Source organism: Vigna angularis, chromosome 11, assembly GCF_016808095.1.
Source record: "Vigna angularis cultivar LongXiaoDou No.4 chromosome 11, ASM1680809v1, whole genome shotgun sequence".
In the NCBI taxonomy this organism is placed as follows: Eukaryota; Viridiplantae; Streptophyta; class Magnoliopsida; order Fabales; family Fabaceae; genus Vigna; species Vigna angularis.
The window spans coordinates 8,290,254-8,315,812 of record NC_068980.1 but is presented as its reverse complement, the minus strand read 5'-3'; the positions used below and the strand labels follow the sequence as shown (position 1 = coordinate 8,315,812).

The following is a 25,559-nucleotide window of genomic DNA, read 5'->3' as shown; positions in this document are numbered from 1 at the left end:
GTTTGCCTTATGCTTTTACTTTGTTGTATTTACATTAAAAAAATAATTCTTCCTAAACATAAAAATACATCACAATCTCATCAACAACCATATGTGCTTACAAAAATTAAAATAATTACACATAAACAACCTCTAATGATGTTTTACAACAACAAAAAATTCATTCAACACCCAGACATTCTGGTAATCGATTACAACAAGTTGTAATCGCTTATCAGAGAGTTTTTGCCCACTGAACACTTTGGTAATCAATTACAAGGAAGTTTTTGTCCACTGAACCTACTAGTAATCGATTACAATAAGGGTGTAATCGATTACCAAAGTCATTTTTGCCTACAAAGGTGAAATCGTGCAGCGGAGACACGACTTCAGCACGTTGTAATCGATTACAGTGCTTGGTAATCGATTACAACACCATAATGTTGTTTTTGGGGTACACGACTTCAACACTACTCAAATGAACAGTGTGAAGTCATGCAAGGGGCACAACTTCTTCATTAGAAATCATCTGATCCAATAACTCGGAAAAAAATTGCCTATTTTTGTAATATGACAGGCAAATTTGACTAGTTTGGTATAAAAACCGCCTCAATATATATTCAAAATTGAAAATAAACAAATTAGAAAACTGTAAAATTGCTATGAAGATACATAGATCAGTAGTACATGAGAAAATATTGAGATATGCACGGACTATGCAAAATATTTGTATATTACCATCTCATTAAGTTCATCAGGTTTTTTTATTTTTGAAATTTATATAAAAGCAACTGTGAAGAATTTTATAATTAGCACACATTCGGTTTCTGTAATTGTTTTGTCTTTCATTGAAAAATCACAGATGAATATATCACTTTTTCTTTTAAAATACATTAAGTTAATCAGAAAGGTCCATTTCATTTATTACTTTAACGGTTTTTATGATTTTATTGTGAATTCCATGTTAATATTTTTCACTCAACAATTTCTGGAATGGCCTAGAATCTAACAACTAATAGCATCGCCCAACACGTAACTGAGAAGTTGTTCGGTTCTGGTCCAACATGTATTGGAAGCATGGGCTTCTTTTACAGGCACTTACGAAGACAGAATACGCGTTTTGCAGACGTGCAAGTAAATGCTAACTTCATTAGCAACCAGAGAAAAAAGCACGTTTGGTTAGTACTACTGTTGGGTTACCTATACAAGGGAACTCTGCCCAACTCAATAACAAGTTTTTTTCTTCTAGTACCCTCATAATTTCTTGCTGCACCTAATCATTTTCAAAATAAGCCTTTTTGTAAAAATGACTTTTCGATTATCTAACCTGAACAATTTTCAGAATAAGTTTTTTGAAATTTTGAGAAAGGATTTATTATGGTTAAGAAGTACACTTTAAACTTAAATCAATTTTACAAAAATGATTTGTAAGATGAGATTTTATATTTATATATAACCGTATTATTTTTAATTGATGTAACATCTCTAACATATTTTTCACAATGTTTCAATCCGATAGCAAGTAATACGATAAACTTAATAAATAACAAATTTTTTCATAGTAGATGATAGAATAAATTAAACAAATAATAAATCTTACTAGATTAAGCTTTAATCCATAATTCTATACTATATTAAAAAATGAATTTTAAACCTAATTAAATATTACAAACTAAATTGCAAAATGAAGTTTGCATTCATCTATATGTTACAAACTCGTATTATTTCTAGTTGATAATGATTTCTCACCACTATAACAGATTTGAGATTTCTAGAATATATTTTGTGCATTATGAAACAAGTTTGCTTGAACATAATTTTCGGAATGAGATTTCTATTTCAAGATTTTCATAATCAATGAAATGCATCTCGGATCAAGTTTTATAAACTTGATTTTCAGAAGAAAAAAAATATTCAAAAGGATATTAGTAGTGTTCTCAAATTAGAACCCGCATGTCAACCTGGTCTACCATGGATTTGGACCAAGTTGGATTGGAAAAAAATAAAATTGTTTGATACGAGTCAATTTTCAATTCGGTTCACTTAAAATCCGGCTCATCTGGGTTGAACCCGTAGTGAGCCGGATTTGCTTACCAACCCACCTAGTTTAATTTAATTATTTATTATTTTATGTTTCAATATTATTTGTTAATTTTTTTTTATTATATTGTAAATGTGAATAACTAAAAAGATGTTTCTAGAGTGCAAAATATTATAAATTTATCCATTCAAGACTCTAATCTTATAAATGGATAAGTGATACAAAAATCATCAATATTATAAACTTATTTATTTGCTTTTTGAGTTTACTTTTGGATTACATTTGAGTTGTATGTTACTTATTTTTATTGCTGTCACGTCAAAGTGGGTTGTAACTCGCGAGCCAATCTGGCTCACCACGAGTTTGAGCCGGGTTAGGTTTGAAAATTTTTTTATGAGGGTTAATTTTCAACCCAGCTCACTTAGAACCCGACTTACACAGGTTGAACCCGTGGTGAGCCGGGTTGGCTCACCAACGCATTTAATTTAATTTAATTATGTATTATTTTGTCTTTCAATATTATTAGTTAGCATTTCTTTTATTATATTGTAGATGAGATAAAAAAATATTTCAAGAGAGAAAAAATATTATAATTTATCTATTTAAGACTCGAATATTATAAATGGACAACTGATACAAAAATGATCAATATTAAAAACTTATTTATTCGTCTTTTGTGCCTATTTTTTGATTACACTTGGATTGTATGATATTTGTTTTTTTTATTTTGAATTGTCTTTGGAGTTTAACATCATTAGTAAAATTTATTTATATTTGAATTAAAAAATTATAATTTTTTATTTAAAAAAAACTTATAATTAAGTGAGGTAGTGAGCCAAACCGTTTAATCCATAAGTGAGTCAGGTTGAGTTAACTCATTAAGTGACCAACCCCTGATAGATCGAGCCGGGTTACCCATTTTGACAACTCTACTTGTTTTATTTTGAATTGTTTTTAGAGTTTAATATCATGTTAGAGTGAAATTTATTTAAATTTGAATAAAAAATAAATTGTAATTTTTTTTGAATTTAAAAAAAAACTTGTAATTAAGTGAGTTATTCAACAATTGAAATTCTTGTAAACAATATGTAAATAAAATTAATAAGCATTTACTAAAATTGAAAAAATAATGATTCAGTGCTTAAAACGATAAAAAATTAATTTAAAAAAATATATGAAAGTTAATACGAAGTAGGAATGGTTGAAGGAGAGGACAGGTGTGGGTGTGGATCTAAAGCTTACAAACCATTGGTTGCTTTCTCATCCAAAAACGAAAACCAAAGATAAGAGGATAAGGCCACGTGGCAAAAAGGCAGCATCTCTTCTTCCTTCTCACCACCACAACACTAAAACTCTTTACTTTCTCTCATTCCCTCTCACCTTTCTTTCTCCAACACCATGGCTTCCCCAACACTAATAACCCCAACCTCCACCCCCAAATCACTCACCCCCGTCAAGCCCAAACCAACAACCGTCGTCTCCGCCACCATCACCCCTACCACCGCCACCGCCACCCACCCACGCCGCCGCGAATTCTTGTCCCTCACCGCCTCCCTCGTCTCCTCCGTGGTTCCGCTGGCCCCGGCAGTCGCTGCGTCGGACGAGGAGTACGTGAAGGAGACGGAGGACGTGATTAACAAGGTGAGGACGACAATCAGCTTGGACAAGAACGACCCGAACGTGGCGACGGCGGTGGCTGATTTGAGAGAAAGTTCGAACTCGTGGGTGGCGAAGTACCGGAGGGAGAAAGCGCTTCTGGGAAGGGCTTCGTTCAGGGACATGTACTCGGCGCTGAATGCTGTCTCCGGACACTACATTAGCTTCGGACCCACCGCTCCCATTCCCGCCAAACGAAGAACCAGGATCTTGGAGGAGGTCGACACCGCCGAGAAAGCGCTTCTAAGAGGAAGATGAGTCATGCAAACAACCTTTTCCTTCAACTTCTTCTTCTGGAATCTTCCTTAATTGCTTCCTTTACTTTTTGTATTATCATGATTCTATTCAAAAACTATATATGTATGTATGTATGCAGTCATATCATAGAGTCAAAGTAAAAGAATGGAGGCATTTTGCGATTATGACATGATGGCATTTTTAGTATAATCCAACCAATCACGGTTATGCTCTCTAATTCTCTTTTATCTATCTCACTTCTAATTTTTGTACTCAGATTACGTTGCATTGTATGGTATTCTTAGCTGCAGAGACAATTTGGTTCAAATGAGTATGAACCTAATTTTTATTCCAAATTTTTAAGACAGTTATATATATACAGAGAACTCTACATATCTAATTAAATTAAAATAATTTTGTTTTTAATTCATCTACAATAGTTTTTTTTTATCATTTAATTATCCAATTAATTCTTTTAAGTAATTACTCATTAATTATTATCTTTGTTATTTCATACTATGAATTATTTATTTCAATTTCTCTCTAAATATATATATTTAGTTATTTTAGTCTCTGAAATTTTGGAATTTTAAGGACTTAAGTTAATTGAAAACTATATTTTTAAGTTATTAAAACATCGAAAAAAGTAAGCATAGTAATTCAAACCTTATAAAATAACAAGTTGTAGGTCTGGTAAAATATGGTTGGAGAGATTTTACTTCAAATAATCAGTTTTTATATTTCGCATCGATCAATGATATAATACTAAAAAAACTATTCTTAAAAACTATAATAACTAAAAAGTAGAAATTATAATCAAATAAATAATTTAACATTCTTAAAATTGAATTTCGAGGTGTTGTATTTGATCTTTAAATATGGACCACATGTAATAAGTATTTTACAAAATGTTATTAGTTAACTAGGTATATAGCAATGGACAACATTTTTTCGGTTCCATTTATAATATTTTAGTAATAACATATTTTATCAATGTAATAATTTTTTTTGTTGCATTTTAATAAAGTTTTGATTTTCTTCAATTTTTATTTATTTTGTTTCTTTTAGTAATGTCATTTAAATAGTTAACAATGGGTAAAAAAAAATTATTCATGTGTAAAGTTAGTACTGTATTAATATTAATATCACGTACCAATATAGTTATATCATTGTCTTTTGTTGTATTGAGTCTCTTTATTTTTTATTTTGATTTAATTGAGTTTTAATTTTTTTCAAAATAGAATAATTTTATCTTTCATCAAATTTAAGTTTTATATAAATTTTATAGATATTTTATTACAATTGATATTTTTATTAAATATTTTTAGAATTCAATTAGAAATTATTAAATTTAATTATAACTATTTCCGATATTATTTTTAAATTAACCATATTTTTTACATAGAATAAAAATTAAACATAAATTTAAAAATTATATTATAATTATACTGATATTTCTAAAATTGATAATTAAATTTAAAAATAGACAAAATTGTTCTATTTTAAGAAAAAAAAATTAAATTAAATCAAAATAACAAATATAGAAATCGAATTAATCAAAGAGAGTTGCTCCCTCCACCCCCACCAACCGCTCCATGCACCTCCTCATACCTTATTTGCCCTTCTATAAAACGGATGTCAACATCCGTTTCACCTTCAACGGATGTTGACATCCGTAACATCCATTTACATATTTTATATTTTAGTTTATTATTTTTATTTTAAAAAAAAAACTTCAACGGATGTGGCCACATCCGCTAACGGATGTGCCACATCCGTTTAATAGATTTTTAAAAAGTTTTTTATTTATTATTTAAATAATAATATATAAATTAAAATAATAATAATTATTTTATTAAATAAAATAAAATTAATTTATAAATAATTAAATAATAATTTTTAAAAAATTAAATAATATTTATTTATTAATTTAAAATATAAAAAATTAAAAAACTAAAAACAAAAAAACAAAAAAAGGCAACGGATGTTGCCACACGGATGTGGCGACATCCATTTTCATATATTTATAAAAGAAATTTAATTATTATTTAAATAATAATATATAAATTAAAATTAATAATAATTATTTTATTAAATAAAATAAAATTAATTTATAAATAATTAAATAATAATTTTAAAATAATTAAATTATATTTATTATTAATTTAAAATATAAAAAATTAAAAAACTAAAAACAAAAAAACAAAAAAAGGCAACGGATGTTGTCACATCCGTTAACGGATGTGGCGACATCCGTTTTCATATATTTATAAAAGAAATTTAATTATTATTTAAATAATAATACATAAATTAAAATTAATAATAATTATTTTATTAAATAAAATAAAATTAATTTATAAATAATTAAATAATAATTTTAAAATAATTAAATTATATTTATATATTAATTTAAAATAAAAAAGATAAAAAAGCTAAACTAAAAAACAAAAATGTAACGGATGTGGTTAACGGATGTCGCCACATCCGTTTTAATATATTTATAATAAATTTTTTAATTATTATTTAAATAATAATACATAAATTAAAATTAATAATTATTATTTTATTAAATAAAATAAAATTAATTTATAAATAATTAAGTAATAATTTTAAAATAATTAAATAATATTTATATATTAATTTAAAACAAAAAAAATAAAATAACTAAAAGCTAAAAAACAAAAAAAGGTAACGGATGTGGCACGTCCGTTGAAGAATTTTTTCTTTAACGGATGTTGAAATCTGTTGAAGAAAAGAGGTGGGGTGTAGAATATTTTAAAATATAAAGGATAGTTTTGGAATTTTAGAAAAATGTGGTGGTGAAGGAAGCAAAGTGGGGTGGTGTAGGGAGTAACCCTCAACTTGTTATAGGACGGAGGCCCAAAACAGACTTGTTTAATGAGATTGGGCCGAGGAGTTCTACTCGGAAGAAAATATATGTATATACTGAGTGAAAACAATTAATAGGTTTAATGTCTCGGGAGGTCCCTATTTTCGGCGTGAATCTCAAATAGGTCCCTTTTCTTTTCGGCGTCTCAATTAGGTCCCCATTTTTGTAAAATTGTAACAATTAAAGGCCTAACGTCAAATTGGACAAACGGCCGTTTAATTATTTATTACGTGGCATGGGCAGTGTTTTCAGCAATCACAGTGGCATTAAAAAAGAGTTTCAATTAAAAAGTATGAGGTTAAATCAGAGGGCACAGTGGAAAAATTTGATTATGATTCTCATCTCACGCTGACTTTCTATCAAACACCTTGTCTTCAACCTTCTCTTCAACCTCGTCATGTTTATCATCCCAAACCCCACATAACAAATCTCACCCCTTTCTATTTTTCAGCACAGATGTATCCACCCCTCATCACACAAACCTCGTCTTCTCTCTTCATTCTTTCCACTCTACACAATCTCAATTTTCCAAAACCATGGCACTTTCTTCTGCAACTGCTTCCTCCAGATTCATACTTTCCCCACCTGCATCATCTACAGTTTCTTCCATTCCCTCACCCAGTTCAATGCTGGACTGAGAAATAAAATTACCACTACTTTCTTCAGCCATCATTAACAAAATCGAGCCCAAGCCAAATCAGGATTTCGAACCTCTAAAGGAGTCACGCGTCAGTGACGGTGGTTGGGAACTGCAGCTGCACCGGCGCGAGCGGAATTGAACCACGGAGGCACTAGAGGCGGCCCGATTTGAAGCAGCGGCGGCGTGGCGACTGGATCCGAAGCAGCGCTGGTGGCGGTTGCTGGCGTTGGTCGCGTGTAGCACTGGCAAATCTGAGCCGCGTGCAGAGAAAGAAGAAGCGTCGCGACCGTCTTGATCCTGGTGACGAGCGGCGGCATGGGCAACGTCCTGGGTGGCCGGCGTCAGCCTCGCGCTCGAAGAATAGAAGACAGCGGCGCCGCGGTCGGTCGTGGTTCCGATGGCGCCTGAGGTCACCGTCGACGCCGAGACTGGTAGAGGTCGTCCCCTTTTTGCGGTGGCTGTGTGGGCAGAGGTAAGTATCTCTGGATTTCTCTCGTTCAGAAGAGAAAATGGAGAGGGGAAGATGAGTTTTCCCACTGTGCCCTTTCCTATGATGTTTTTAATACAAAACTCTTTTTTAATTCCACCTCTGATTTCTGAAAGCACTGCCCATGCCACGTAATAAAGAATTAAACGGCCGTTTGTCTAATATGACGGTAGGCCTTTAATTGTTACAATTTTACAAAAATAGAGACCCAATTGAAACGCCGAAAAGAAAAGGGACCTATTTGAGATTCACGCCGAAAATAGGGATCTACCGAGACATTAAACCCAGTTAATAATAAGTTTAACAAATAATTTTAATATATATTATTTTGTCAGATATTTTTGACTGGTCAATTAAATTTGAATTAAATTTGTTTAATTTTGAAAATGAAAAATTACTTTTGCTATAAAAAAAATTATAAGAAGCGAAATTATATATTTATATACCAAAATGAATTTAAGTGAAAGAAGTAAGAATATCGAATATAATACTACAATTAAATTATAAGAATTTCTACAGTTGCAATCAAATCTTCATTTCCACTTAGCATTGTATTTGAAGGAAAAGGGGAGAAAAGTTATCTTTTGTTGCCACTAAAACGACATCAATCAAGTCAAGGGTTTAATTTAATCATTTTTTTTTTATCTTTCTCACTTTTTCATACAACTTTTGGTTTACCCTTTAGCAACCCCAAAAACATAATTTGGGGATTTTCAAAAGCAATTCAAAGTGATTCATTGTGTAACCCAAGCCAGCTCCTACTACAATGTTTTACTCACTATTTTATTCAAACTTTCTTTGATTATATTTATTTTTTTGCTATTATCTTGTCTATACATACTCAAATATTATAATAATATTATTTAGTTCTATTAAAGAAAAGAGGAGGGTTGGATAGATTAATTGCGGTTTTTTAAGAAAATTACGTAAATTTTTTATGGAGTTAACTTATTTGAGTAAATTTTAAAAGCTCATAGACTTGGATATATTATTATTGGACTGATTATTTCATTCTAAAAATTTGTTATTCAATTAATGATTTCATTTATTTTTAAATATTCTCTTGCGATTTTATTTTATTTTGAATAAGTGATCGCGTTGTGTGTGTGTATATGAGCTTATATTTGTATAAACTAATTATAGATATACAATTAAAATTGTTGATATAAATTAATACGAAAACTACTTTATTTATATCTTTTTAATTATAATACTCTTATTTTTAATTATAATAAAAACTATTTTTGAAGTTATTCAAAAATAAATGGACGGATTTTTCCATAATAATAAAAACTATTTTTGAAGTTATTCAAAAATCAATAGACGGATTTTTCCATCATAAAAAATAACATAATGATAGTTTCGTTAGGGCTGGCAAAAAATAACTTGATATGTACTGCACTATAATTAATTATACTATATTATACTATATGGTTTAGTTTTTAAAAACTGAACTTCTACTCTTTTTTCTTCTCTATTTCCCGTTCAACTGCTTCATCTTGTCAAGAAAACGTTATTTAATAATAAAATATTAATAAAAGAAACCGTTCACAAAAAAATTAATAATGAATTTTTTAAGACAAAATTTTTTGATCACAAATTTTTATATTTTTTTATCAATAAACATATATTATTTTTTAAATAATATTATTTTAAGAAATAAAAGTAAAATATATTTTTTTAAATTTAATTTTATTAAATGATTAAGCCATTATAATGATATTAAAATATGTTAAAAAAACCTTTAATGATATTAAAATGTGTGTAAGCACACATACTAAAATAATTATTTATTTTAAAAATCAACTAACTTTAAAATAAATATCAATATTATTATTTTTAAATGATAGTATTTTACATACTAAAACTAAAATATATTTTTTAACGTTAAATTTTATTAAATAACTATATAATGAAATATCATAAAAAAAATAATAATATAGAAAAAATATCAAATGACAAAAAAATTAACAAACGTTTATTAAGAGTAACTTTTCTAGTATTTTCTTTTATTATATTATAATAATTACTAAATATTAGTTTAATTTTTACATAATAAAATATAAATAATTGATCAATAAAACAATTTTATGAGGCAACAAAATAAATATAAATAAAAAATTATTTTAAAATAAAATAAGTAGATAAAAAGATAAAATAAAGGTTTAAACTCTTTAGTTGTCCTTAGGTTGGGAGGATGACATGTTAATTTCTTTAAACGTGACATATTTCTTAATTTCTTTAAACGTGACATATTTCTTAATTTCTTTATTTTTCGCGCAGGCGTTAGGTTTTCATTTCCTCTGTTCTGTTTCTTTTTTCTTCTTGGTCATTGTCAAGGACAACAATAATGAGAGCGGTTTAATCGGCTCGCATGGTGGAGAGAAATGCTGAACTTGAAGGGAAAATAGCTTTGTGAATCGTGGAGATGTTATTTCAGATTCTGGTCAAGGATTATCACATTTTAGATCTCTATGGATCACAGGCGGATCGTGACTATGAAGATAGAGAAGTCCATTCAAGATCTGTCTCCACCAATGCTTCACTACTCTAATGTTAACTCTCTTGTGCTTTAGCCTATACCTATTTCACAATTAAAACAAGCGAAAGTAAGAAAGAAGAAGAAACGATCCCACTATACAAGATCTAGAATGCACAGAAACAGAAATAATGTAGCTGCCGGGATAGTAGTGGCAACTAAGGAACTTACTGTCTAAGTGTACCGAAGGTGAACATTTCAGTCACAAAGTTAAAATAATACTTTTTCAGCAACCTTTCGAGGAGATTTTTTTAACAAAAAAACCCATAAAATAATTCACGAGAAAGAGAATAAAAACAGGGGGCTGAGGGAGAGAGAGAAAGTTAACCAGAAAGAGAAGGGAAAACTGTATGTGTGCCACAAATTCTGAGGGGAATGGGAAACAATACAAAGAAAGAGAGTCACCCAATCCATGAGGGAACGTGACTAATAGACAAAGGAGAGAGACGTGCACAATCATTAACTCTGTTTTTAATCTTAACCATAATCCTCAATTTTTAAAACATTTGAATTATAATAACTATGAGTTTGACCAATTGAATCTATCGATCCATATTAGCTTTACTGGTTCAATATTTGATTTTATTCTTAAAAAACAACATTAATTAATCATATTTGTCAATGGAAACCAAGAGGATGTGTTGCTATGTTAGTGTGAGAAGCTCGTGGTGGCTGCTAGCGATTTGCAAGTCAGCGAAGATGATGGCTCGCGATAAAGGAGGAGTTGTTCCGTCACGCTGGTTGGAAGATGAGCGAAGTCGCAATTTAGGGTTTCTGGTGCGAAGAGATTTGGGGCTTTCTGTGTTTCAGGTTTTGCAGGTTACGAGGAAGTGTTTCGCGATAAAGGAGATGAAGCGAGGAGCTTCGTCTCGCAATGACTTCTTCTTGCAGTGGCGTGAGGGTTTGCGTTGGTGGTGGAGGGGACAATGAACTCCAGTGACTATATGAAAAATTGGAAAAAACAATCAGAGATGTTCACAAGAACATTACTCTCACATCAGCATGCCACGTTTCAAAAAATTGACACATCAACCTTCTACCTGTACAAAAACTTAATCCCGTTAACTAAATTTAACGGCAGGGGCTCAATTGATTCAAATTAGCACTTTTATGGACTCAATTGAGGATTCTAGCAAAAAGGGGATCAAAATGGAAAAACCACACATAAATAAGGACAACTAAAGGGTTTAAACCATAAAATAAATTATATACACATATAAAACAAAAAAATATAAATAAAAAATTAAAATAATAAATATAAAAGTAAAATAATATTCATGACAAAATAAATATAAATAAAAAATTAAAAATAAAATAAAATAAAAAAGTAAAAAAGAAAATAATTTTCATACACATATAATAATAAAAGAAATATAAATAAAATAAAAAATAATAATATCAAATAATTAAAAAATTAATTTGTACGATACTTATGAATAAAATAAAATAAATTTTTAGTATTTTTTTATATTATAGTAGATAATAGATTTTTTAAAAAACTCCCATCTAGAATCAAATAAACGAATTCTTCAAAAATATTTAAAGAGAAAAAATTTAAATAAAAAATATTTATAAAATCATAATATTTTTTAAGTAAAATTTAAATATTTTTTATTTAATGAACTCATCGGTTAAAAACTTCAAGAACATGCATTGTTATACTTCTCAATTTTAATTAAAAAGTTACTTTAATAATTTATTTAATATAATTATCGTGTTGTTTCAGGATATTATACGGCTACCATTTAAAAAATTTAAATAATTAATGTTTTTGCAATAAACTTTTATAATTAGAGTTGTATGTGTTTGTGACGATTCAAGAAAGTGGAAAAGTTTGAAGAAAAGTGCTTAATAAAAACTAGGGTAGTGTTAAAATTAGTACAATTCAATTTAAAATTAGTATAGATAGTAGTTCAGTTTAGTTTATATTGTAGTTTAGTACAATTTAATATAGTTCAGTTCAGTCCAGTTTAATAAAACAAAAAACAGTTCAGTTTAGTTTGTTTGAACAGTTCAATTTAGTGCAGTGCAGTTCAGTTTTATTTGTCCACCCCTAGTTTCGTTAATTTTATTAAAATTATTATATGAAGTTTTATACAACATTTTAAAATTATATATTATTGTCTTATTTAAATAGCTCCATGAGTAAGAAATGGTTGACTTATGATCATTGACTCATTTAATTAAAAAAAAAATATAAAAATAAATATATGAAAAGAAAAACAAAAGTACAATGACCTCAGACAACGCAATAGTTTGTAACAACATACTGAAAGTAGAAGAAGAAAATATTAAAAAAACTTTAAAAGAAAAAAAACAAATTTAAAATCTTGAGAAAAATAAAAACAAATTGATACGTATTGATTTCGCTTTGAAACTCACCTCACCATATGAATTAAGTGGATTTGGTCAAGTCAACTTGCACAAAATTCTCGATTGTTTTCCAATTCATATAACCTTAAAGTCAAGTTTACTCATAAGTCTAAGTCTAATTTAACAATTTAAAACTTTTCAATTAATATATTGAATTAAAAAACTTAAGTTTCCATATTAAGGAAATTATTTTCTTAATGAGGTCAGAAAAATTCTTGTAATATATTTCTTATAATATTTGATAAATTACTTCGGGAACAATCTCAAATATTTTTTTAGATCATGATTATATTCTTCTATAATTTGTATATCAATGTAAACTCACTTGATAATGACAAAGAAATGTTGAATTATCACACAAAGAACTTTCATATAATCGAATATCTAGCAAATTTTATAATGATTACGTTAGGCGACTTATCAAATTTTGTGTATTTAGAAAATTTGGGTAAGATACTTATAGGGAAAAGAAAGTTGCATTAGAGAATGATTAATTAAGCTATTTTATCTATCATTTTATTTCATGTATGATACCTATTAGTTAAGAGGAGATTTTATTTATGGATTGAAGAAAAAAATAATATAACCTATATAGTTATATTTTTAGATAAGTTAAGGGACAAATCTTAACGAAGACGAGGTAGCTTGACTTTTTAATTTTGTTGTTGCATCTACAATTTTTGACATTTCTTTCCTCAACATTATATACACAAGTTAGTGTGTGTTGATTTTTCAAATGAGTATTTATCGAATTTTAACATTAGATAATATGAAAAAAAAGAAAAAAATGTAACGCAATATGAGAATGGGTGTTGCTCCCTCTACCACTCCAAGTGCTCCTGCATCTCCTCACTATTTTCTTTTATTCCAAAAATACTATACACCTCCCCACTATTTTCTTTTATTCCAAAAATATCCTACACCTCCCCATTATATTCAACAATCTTTCTCTTTCTCTTTCCACATTAATGGAGCATTCATATTGCTCAGATTTAAACTTGTGATATATTGCAAAATTTTGTTTACACTTTCCCTTAAATAAGTTTGATTCAATCTTATTTTCACTGTTCAATATATTTTTTTCTTCTTCAAATTACTTAATAAATGATAAAATTTTGTTCTAATTTCTAGAAATTTTTTTATATATATATGTGTGTTTTGTTTTATATTTAATATCTATAATTTTTAACATTATATTATGTTTTAACTTACCGACATGTTTGACTTAAATAACTTGAATAAATTATTTAATTTATTAGATAAATAATATAAAAATATTATTAAATACTTAAAATATAAAAGAAAAGTTATTTGTTAAAGATTTGAAATTTATTTAGTTCTTTCGTCATTATAAAGTTAGTATATAATAATAATAATATATTATTTACTATTAATATTATTATGTTTATTATTTTATATTTGCATCTAACTTTTAAGTTTATAAAATGGAAGTGGTAGAAGCACTAATATTGAAGTTTTCTCTGAATTTTATATTTTGCAATATATCACAAGTTTAAATCTAAGTCATATGAATGCTCCATTAATGTAGAGAGAGAAAGAGAAAGATTGTTGAGGATAGTGGGGAGGTGTAGGGTATTTTTGGAATAAAAAAAAATAGTGGGAAGGTGTAGAGTATTTTTGAAATAAAAGAAAATAGTGAGGAGGTGCAAAAGCACTTGAGGTGGTGGAGGGAGCAACACCCTATGAGAATTAAGAGTTAATTTGAGTGTTGTTACCCAACTCAACAAATTTCTTAGGTGTACTAGGGATTTGGATAATTATGCAGAGAATTTACAATTTTGTTAAAATTAAATATACATTATTTATGGTGTGTTTATGCTAGAAGATATTATTTTTCTTGAATGATTTCAAATAATTTTTTCGTATCTTTTGTTCGCATATAAGACAAAGGTGGTGCAATACATGTTTTGGAAGGAAAATAAATTCACTTACTCTACCTTCTTCTAGTATGTGGAGAAATAATTGTTGGAAGTCTTACATTGATTAGAGATAAGGTCAAATTATAATATATATAAATGGGTGCAAATCCTACCTTACAAGTCAATTTTGTGGGATTGAGTTAAGTTTAAACTTCACTTTTCAACATGGTATTAGAGTCATGGTTTAGAGCCTGTGCTAGTAAAATTTGTTATTTGCCAAGTCAATTGTTACATCCATTATCGAGCTGCTATCGAACCATCTATTAATATTTAGTCTTACACTCGATATGCATATACCTACCTCAACATGAGGGGTGTGAGTTGGAAGTCTCACATCGACTAAAGATAAGACCAAATCAAAATATATAAGTGAATGCAAATATCACATTACAAGTTGATTTTGTAAGGTTGAATTAAGTATAAAGTTCACTTTTTAACTAGAACTCTAATAACTTTACATAAAGATTGTAAATTAAAATTATGGTTAATTTGAAAATATTACTTTGATTTTTCTAAAGTTATCACGGGTGCAAGTGATTACTCAATGATACATGCCAATGAGATTGATTGCTAAGATGTCTTTTAGAATTCTCTCAAACGATATTATGAATAATGGACTTTCTTCCTGCACCTCCAATTTTTCTTCCTACACCCTCAAATTTTTCTAAAACCCTTAATTACCTTTTGACCTTTGACTAGGATAAAAACCAAAAACCTAATTTCTCTCTCCTATATTTACTTCCTTAAAACACTTACCCCAACCCTAGCGTCAAACAACACAACACAACACTCCTAATTTCTCTCTCATTTTTCACCATTTCTCCTATCCTACACCCTACAACACATACTATTTTTCCTCTTTTACTTTCACGACACTCATTTTTTCACTCTTCCCTTCATCTCACACCATTCAATGTCCCTTCCCTTTCGTTTTCACGCCAAACGTTCAAGTAACTTTTTACATAATATTATGTGATATTTTCATTAGATGTCAAAATTCATAGGTGATTAGGGAAAACAAATGTATTTGGGTTATATAGAAAACTTGTTAGATAAAGAACTGGATTTCAAAATCCGGTTAAGTAAGGTATCATATTTCAGAATCTGGTTAAGTAGTCTACTTGATTTTGAAATCTGGTTAAGTAGTCTATCGAATTTCAAAATCCGGTATATATAATTTTTTTAATTTAAAAAAAATTAAAATTTATTAATTTATTTTTAAGCAGTTATGGTTTTGTTAGTTTTTTTAAATTTTATTTATTTTGTGTGTTCTTTTTTATTTATTTATTCTCTTCAAATTTATTATTTGTTAGGTGTATTGTTTTTAATGTTTGTTTGAATTTATTGTTATAAACATGGCAAGAACATGAGGTGTCTCAATATACTAAGAGTTCTGAAGAGGGTGAAACTAGAAGGAGACACAAGGCATATTGTGATGGTGAAGTTGGAGAAGTGCCACATTAGTTGGTTGTGATGTTGATGAACAATAAAAGGATGTTATTGAGTAACAAGAAGATGTTATGGAGTAACACGAGAATGTTATTCACCAAGAAGATGAAGTGGTTGAATATCTTGGAGTTCCACATGACACTTTTTTGTTGATGAGCTATGTTGATCATGTTGCATTTACATTGTGAGAAGACCGAGTTAGTAATGTTTTTTTTTATGGTTGATGACTTGTTTAAATTTTATATGCAATTGAACGTGTAGGATCGAGGGAAGATAAAATGGTCTTCCATGAAAAAGAATTAAACAAATTTGAAGCATGTAATCCCGTTGCTTAGAATTATGTGCTGAATTTTTATACAGAATGATCAAAGAGTTATTGATATATTCAAATATTAAAGGCTATGCATTACTAACATGATGAAAGTGATCAACACAATCACTAAATGTTGACTCATGTTCACAATCCATGACAATTTCCAACACTTACATGACAACATTTCATGCCTCAATAGAATTGACTAACATTTTGCATTTGACTTGTACATTTTCTTAATGTGGGAACAACATAGAAGATGATAACATTCAGGAAATACAGTGCTAATTACATTTATTAAAGCTAGGTCTCTTTCACTAACAATGACTTGTGGAACATCCTCAGATCTCATAAGTAATCCTCTTCACCTTTCCAAAGCCTTAATTAAATTATTTTGTTGTTCACTTGGTAAGAATACAAAGACAGGTGGGAAAGTCAACATGTTGATGTGACCTCAACTATCTTAAGTAATGACAATCAATATTTGTTGGTTTTTAAGATGTTATCCATTAAGAAAACAATATTAAATGCATTCAAAAGTTTTATTGCATCAATATGTGTCCAAAATAGGTCACTTACCACATCAAATACGTCTACATATCTACTTTAGTGAATATTTTTATCATGCTCTAACATCATCATCAATTGTTGTAATTCAGTTCTCGAACATCTTAATGACCATTTGCAAGTGTAATTTGCAGTATATATTTGTTTGATTGTTGTCATATTATACTCATTATTTTGTTTGAGAGTAAGGAGAATGTTTGCAGACATCACTTAACTCTTAGTCATACAAAAAAGAAAAGACTATTTAGTGGATTTTAGCCTCCTAACAAAAAGAGTGACCAACTAAAGTTTATGACAAATCAAGGTTATGATATCACACATTACCTTCAATACTCACCATTCTCTATTAGAAATTAGTTTGTCTCTCAATTTAAAAGGACAATTGCATTTTCTTGTGCAAAATATACTAGGTTGAACATCGGATTTGTATTTCCTGTACTTTTCACTCCTTCCACATCCTAACAATACATACGTCTTTCTCTCAGGTTAATCATTAACTTTATCAGATCTTATAATGACAATAACAAATCCAAAATCAGAAACAATCTTTTAATCCATTGAATTAACTCATCATGTGTGGAAAAAATATGATTAATTGTAAAGTTATTTGTTAATCTCCCTAACCCATTTCATTTATAAAAGAAGAAAAATCTAACATGAAGCTGTAATTTACTTGTGATTCCATAAACTTAAAGGACAATCTTCTATTTAAGATATGAAGACTCTAACCACCTACAACATGACATCAAAATAAAATACCTCATTTGTTCAATAATAATAATTAGTGATCAACAAATTCATAAAGCAAAACAAGCAAAATCAAATAAAAATAAAATAAATAAATATAGTAACCAAAAGAAGCAAAATAAATTTTAAAAAATAAAAATAATACCGAATTTCAAAATCTCATAATTCCTTAACCGACTTTCGATATCCGATAAATTCCTAAACCAAATTTCAAAATCAATACATTCCTAAATCTCGTGAGTTACGTATGTAGATTTCAAAATTTGGTACTTTCCTAAACTGAATTTCCTCTAAATTGGATTTCAAAATCTGGTGCATTTCTAATTTCAATAAATTACTTAATCGAATTTCAAAATATAATGATTCCTAAACCGAATTTTGAAATTCGATTTTTTTTTAAACTATTCACCTTACAATTTTTGAAATATAGTGAATACTTTTGAAATCCGATAAATGTAAAATATAATAAAAATAAATACTAAATTTGCATTCACAAAGTAAGTGAAGAAGAATGAAGTCAATAAGTGTACCTCTTTTTCAAACGAAGATGAATGAAAATGAAGGAAGAAATACAACGTTATTCAAAGAAAAGAACCTGTAAGTTGAAGAAGAGAAAAAACGCTCTTGGAGTTGCATTGAAAAGTGAAAGTGATCTGGGAGTGTGAGGATTAGGAAATGTAACACCTTTTACAAGAAATACAAATATAACACCTTTTGCAATAAATACATTTAGTAAGCAGTAATTACTTCTTTATCTAATTAATTTAATATTATATATATATATATATATATATATATATATATATATATATATATATATATATATATATATATATATATATATATATATATATATATATATTCAGAAAGGTAATGTTTGACATCACAATAAAATTTGATATACAGAAAGAAAAATTGGAGGTGGAGGAAGAAGCCCTATGTATAATTAGATCCAAACCTTAAAATATTTATTTAGCTTAGCACAACCCAAAACTAATATGATATATATATTTTTTTAAAATTTTTAGACAAAAGTACCATCCTCCGCGATAATATTAATTATTGGAAACATGTAGAATTAGTAAGAGTCATAAAGCTCTCGTTTCAAGTGTTTAAATAGTAAGATTTAAATATTCGAGATTTGTAATTAAGCTAGAGAGACAGATATATATTTATTGGTTAGTAATTTAATAATATTTAAAATAAAGATAAAATAATTGATGAACATAATATAAAAAAATGTTATGTTATTAATATCCCACCTTCCATTCTGAGCTAAAACCTAACTCTGGGACACAGTTTTATGAATGTGGAATGAAAAAGAAAAATGAGAAGAAAAAGAAAGTAGAGCATAAGTCCTTTGTTCCTGGTCCCCTTTGGAAAACTTTTAAACTCTGAAAGGATAGTGATAAAGATGAAATGAAGTTGACAGAATTAAAGTCACAAATGAAAGCCTAAACATTTTGTCCACATATTCTTATAGCCATAGCTCCTTTACAGATACCAACTGGTTTTAATAGAAGCATGCATGCCAAACTCAATCAAAATTCAAACACAATTTCACATCCCTCTTGTCCTATTCTAGTATTCCCACTTGTCCCAGTTGATACAGTATAAGTGCTACATTATTTTTTTTACAGTTGTTTCTAGCAACAGAATCACAGCCTCCCAAGTAAAAAACAAACGGATAGCTCGTGACAAAACATAAACCTTAGCCAGGCTTGCAGAAAGTTGGTTGTCCATGCACTAAAACCAACATAGGAGAACTGCACTCCTATGTTTTCTAAAAATCCTTAATCTACGATACTTTTATCTTTAAGGATATTGTAATAGAAAAATATTTAAACCTGTTCTTTCTATTTATTAAAAAATTGATATTAGATTTTGATTCATTTTAATTGAATCTTATTTTTTTTTAAATGTTATATAATTTGGGCTTTTAAAAATTTTCAATTAATACGTAGGTTGCCGATCAATTAATATTTTTCAATTTTTTATATTTTAGTTTTTTTTTAGATTATCATATATCAAATCAGTGTTTTGTCACATATACGTGACAACCACAATATTACATAGAATAAATATCATATAAAAAATCTTAATTATATTTATTATTTTTCCTTAATTTAATTATTTTAAAATAAAATAATTTCATCTATTATTTTCAAATTAAGACCAAAATTATCTTTTATATAAATATTATAATAATGTTTTTATTAAAACTAATATTTTTGACTCAATTTTTTAATAAGATTCAATTTATTTAAATTTTTTATTTTATATTAAACTATATTTAAATTTTATTTCAAATATTTATATATCAATAATTTTTATACAAATAGAATTGATTTAAAAATAACAATTTTATAAATTGAAAACTAAAATTTTAAAACTGTTACATAACAATTTAAAATAAATATATTTAAAATTTTAAAACAAAAATTAAATAAATTTTGATGTAAAATATAAATTTAAATAAAATAATATGTTAAAAATATTTAATAAAAATATTAATTTTAATAAAAATATTATTATAATATTTATATAAAAGTTAAATAGAATTAAATCAAGGTCCTAAAGAATTCATGTAAAATTATTGATATATAAATATTTAAAACAAATTTTAAATAAAATTTAATATAAAATATAAATTTAAATATATTTAATATTATTAAAAATATTAATAAAAATATTATTATAACATTTATATAAAAGTTAAATTTAGTTTCAAATTTGGAAATAAATGAAATTGTTCAAAGTTTAAAACCAAAATAAGACTTAATTGAGACAAAATAATAAATACAAAAACTAAATTAAAATTTTTCACATGACATCTACCATAAAATGACACATAACACTCTCACTCTTACATCACTTTGTCACATTACCTCAGCATGTAACATAACCCTCATTTGAAATGTGACAATTTTTTTTAAATAAAAAAAATTTGAAAAGTTAAATATTTTAAAAAAGTAAATAATATACTAACAACAATTATCAAATTCTAATCATGTTTTAAAAAATAAATATCTAATACTAATCAAAATCTTAAACCAATTGAGGATTTAAACCATAAAAAAATATTTCTTCCTAACAAAATCAAACTTCACATAAATATATGTACAACATATGTGTATTGTTCTGCATATCAAAACTATATTAAATATTATTATATAAAATATAACTTTTCATTTAAAAAAACTGCATTTTTTTCTTGTGACTTTTTGTTTTACCAAAATTATACTTTTTAAACAAAATTACAAAATTTTTAATGATAAAACAATATTTCATATTGTTTCCTTATTGGTATTATTTTATGTAGAACTTAATAAATACCTATTTAAGATCGAATATTTTATGTCTAACTTTCTACCCTTCTTACATTGATTTGTATAAACAGTATATCATGGCATCTAAAATGTGTTCATTTGAATAGATATAATTAATATTTTACGTAGAAAAGGACAAAGGAAATGAAAACAGAGCGACATTATTGATATAAGGTAGCATGATGTTTTTAATTGTCCTCAGAAACAGTTGGTTTGACTTGCAGTGGTTGCAGGCTCCTGCTTCTTCTATTTAATGGAATATAAATGACTAGGGTTTGTGGTAACTTCCCTCCTTTCATTTTCGTACTTTTTTCGGCCAATCTTCTCTGAATTCTATAATTGAGAGTTTCTCTCTAAACCGAGCTAGATTTAAAATCAATGTGACCCATGAGACAGATAGGATTAAACTTAAGGATAGTTAGAAAATATACGCTAGTGTTTTATTTTTCCACTTAACAAAATTCCTTGAAAATTACATTTGTCCCCACTTGACAAAAAAATTAATTTCCACTCTACCTCTGTTTATTAAAAACATCATATAAAAAATTCTTATGAGTTGAATGTTGATATTATTCATTTAATAGAAGTATGAATATAGTTGATATCTTAATATTTTTAATTTTATTTCTGGACAAGGATGAATTTATATTTCTATCCTCACTTGTTTTCTATGCTTTAGTTTTAATCTTTTTTATGATCATTTTGTTTTTTAATTGTTATTGTTTTAGTATTTATACTTTTAGCATTAAATATTTTATGATATTATGTTTTTTTTATCATAATTTTAAACTTTCGTACAACTTAAAAGATTATAAGTATACTCATTATATGGTGATGAAAGATGTATATGAATTTGTGAGAATTTTAGATAATGATATTTGATAATGATTTAAAATTATTGAGACTCGAGTTTTGTAATTATTTTTGTTTATGGAATAATTGATAGATTTATGGAGGAATATAAATATAAGTAATTGTTTGGTATTAGAAACTTGACGTGGAATCATGTTTATGGAGGAATGTATGTGTTTGATATTTTTTCATGAATCTGATAGGGAGATTATATGGTGACGTTTCTTTAGTGTCACATTGATGTGGAAATTTACACATTGGATGTTATCATGTCGTTCTTATAACTATTGAAAACTCGGGTAAAATAGAATGAAGTATGTGATGGGAGGTGTAGGAGACTTTAGTCTAGGAGTTTTACCTTGTCCAAAGATGTTAAAGGACTAACCTTGTGTGTTGTAGGATGAAACTCATTGACAATGACTCTCTAGAACAGTAGAAGCTATCGCAAGTATAAGACTCATCGAGATTTCACATCAATGTTTGTATTCGAATAATTGAGTCTTTGTATGTATGTGATATGCTCATCTTTGCCAATTATTTATATGATTGACTGTGTATGTGAGGTTAATTTTATTTAAATTACATGAAAACTCTTTTTCACATTAGCTTACCCTTTCTTGTTTGATTGTCTATTATGTATTATGTTTTTGTTTTGCAATGATCATTTTAATGGTGTGAACAAATGATGATACATATATAAGGTTTTCATATGAGAGATGATGAACAAATTTCTAAGTCATGGGACAATAATAAATATTGTTATGTATATTTTTGAAATATAATCCTAGTTTATAATTTTGGGATATATATATCTTATATTATTATAGTCTTATATTTTGAATAACTATACTAATATAAGATATATATTATGGATAAATTATTTTTTAGATATTTGTAAAATGAAATGTTTTATTTTAATAATATTATATTATTAAAAATGAAATGTTACAAAATTAGGATTTAACTCGTCCAATATCATATTTAAATAAAATATATTTCTATGAAATATTTGTGTAGCGGATAAAAAAATGTTTATGTATATATTACCACAAAAATTAAAAAGCATAAGTGACTAAGAAAATTAATAGGGTTAAATATGTTTTTAGTCCCTCAACTATCAAGCATATTTGTTTTTAGTCCCTCTTTCAAAGTAAGGTACATTTTAGTCCTCCTCCTTAAGGAAACCTTAATTTTTGGTCTCCAAAACTAACACCGTTAAAAACCAGCTGATGTTGCTAACGTCTGTCCACGTGTGTTCACAACTTTGTTTCCTATCTCTTGCCACGTGTGATTGTTTGATGACATGTGTTAATTGAATTTTTTACACAAATGAAATTAGGGTTGTTGTACTTAGAAAATTAGGGATTTTTATACGCCAATGAAACTGGGGTTCTTACACTTAAAATTAGTAACAACTGTCTTGAAAATACTTAGGGTTCATGTTCCTTCTCTGAATTTGCTTTCCCTATTGTTGTGGTTCCAGTGCGTGTGCATTGTGTGTCAAAGAAAGGCGATTTGAAGAAGAAGGTAATTATCTAGTTTTGGTTTACTGTTGCTTTGTTTGTTGTGCATTTTCTGTGTAAATTTTTCATTTTACCATGTAGGAAGAAATGGTTTTTGACGTTTCTCTGCATCACATGGGGAAGTTCATGAAGAATAAGGAAGTAGAATATGTGGGAGGAGAAATACATGTTATAAAAGGAATTGATCCCGACATGTGGTCATACTTTGAAGCAGTGAGATTTGTTAGAGAATTCAAGTATGATGGAGACTTCAAGCTATGGTGGAAGGGGTCGAAACAAAAAGTCATGAATAACCTCAGACTACTCACGGATGACAGTGAAGCAATGTTGTTGGCTAACTATGCAGAGGCACATAACGATGAGGTTGAAATCTATGTCCAACATCTCCAACCCAGTCAGCCAGTTGAAGTTAACTTCCTTACTTTTGGTGAAGAGGCAGATGAAGTACACGTATAAGAGATGGAGGAAGATGTTATTGTGGATGAACAACATGCTTATGTTGTTGAAGAAGATGTTTATGTTGGTGGGGTAGAGGGAAATGTGGAAGTGGAAGACTTCCTAATGGATGACGAAGAGGATGAAAGGAATGTTAAGGGAGAAAATGTAGAGAGGGGTGAGGAAGAGGAAGAGGAAGATGGCAATGTCGTTGAGGGCGAAGTGGTGGAAAATGTTGATGACAGTAAAGAGGAAAGAATGACAAATGATGATGATGGGTTTGGGATGGAGAATGAGAGGGTGGAGGAAGAGAGAAGAAATATTAATCCTGTTTTAGATAGGTGGAAGAGAATGAAAAAGAAAAAGAAAACTGTTAGGAGCAGAATCCAAGATAGTGAGGGGTCATTTATGATTAACGAAGAAGTTGGAGAGCATAAGATAAATGAAGATTACAATACAAATGAGTTGTCTTCAAATGTAGATAGTGATGAGGATGTGAGTGAGAATAAGAGCCAGTTTCCAAAGTATAGAGTAGAAGATATGTTTATCTTCAGCAAGGGGAGCTGGCACAAATGCAGGGGCTGCAAGTATGCGTGAGGGGGGAAGAAGATCATTTGGAAGACTGGCTGCGCAAATTGTAGGGTCTCAAGCAAGTAGCAATTGAAATTGTAGTGTAGGCATGTGACTTTTTGTAAAGAAGTATTTAATGTACTGAATGTTCCCCACTTAAGCAGACCATTTGTAGTGGGCAAAGTTTTTTAAACCACTTCTTTGTCCTGTAGTAGTACATGCAGTGTTAATTAAAGTAGGCTGGGACCACTTTTTGTACCACTTTTTCTTATTGAATGCAATGTTCAGTTTTATTGTTCAGGGACCACTACAATGACCAGTACAATGATTTTTTATTGCTGATTTGTTATACATCACAGTCCACACTCCTCTCTTTAACTTAAATACTTCAAACACTTAAATCTGCTGCACCATCTCCATTGTTATGCCACTTTGTTCAAACGCAGCTGCTGTGTGATTCCAGAATCACTCTTTCATTTTTGTATTTTCAGTTTGGTCATGGTAAGCCTTATAATTGTAGGTTATTTATGTGCATTCAAACTTTCATGGACTGTTTTACTGCATAATTTCCCATACTAAGGTCTAATCTGGGTTCATGAAGTTTTTGTGCTATTTGAAAGCTGCAACAACTTGAAACTGATGTTTAAAACTTACAATCACTGTGCATTTGGTCATATCTTGGCCTATTCTTTACTTGATTTCTGAAGTTGATTTTTGAAGTTCAAAACAACTTTGCATCTGTGCAGCAGTTAGCCGAAACTGCTTTGCCTGGTTTTTCTAATGTAGTTTAGCATGAAAATCATTCTTGAACATCTTATATATGTGCTTCTAGTGTCTTTCTCATATTTCAAATGTTTTCCTACACTTAATTTCAATGTCCAAAGTCTATTTTGAGATAAGAGCTTAAGATTGGGTGGTAAAGTTGGCAAACAAGTTTATTTTCATGAATTAAACATGTTAAGGTAAAGAGAATTTGATTTGTAATCAACCTC

At 28.3% G+C, this 25,559-nt stretch overlaps 2 protein-coding genes across 2 annotated transcripts; both read left to right on the top strand.

Annotated features, from left to right (window-relative positions):
- Positions 1–3,366: 3,366 nt before the first annotated feature.
- LOC108333518 (photosystem II repair protein PSB27-H1, chloroplastic) lies at positions 3,367–4,151 on the top strand. Its single transcript, XM_017568984.2, has one exon. It carries the CDS (start codon positions 3,419–3,421, stop codon positions 3,932–3,934), a length of 516 nt encoding a protein of 171 aa, XP_017424473.1. The 5' UTR covers positions 3,367–3,418; the 3' UTR covers positions 3,935–4,151.
- Positions 4,152–24,021: 19,870 nt separating this feature from the next.
- Positions 24,022–24,594, top strand: LOC108332863 (uncharacterized). Its single transcript, XM_017568161.1, has one exon. It carries the CDS (start codon positions 24,022–24,024, stop codon positions 24,592–24,594), a length of 573 nt encoding a protein of 190 aa, XP_017423650.1.
- The last annotated feature ends 965 nt before the right edge of the window (positions 24,595–25,559 follow it).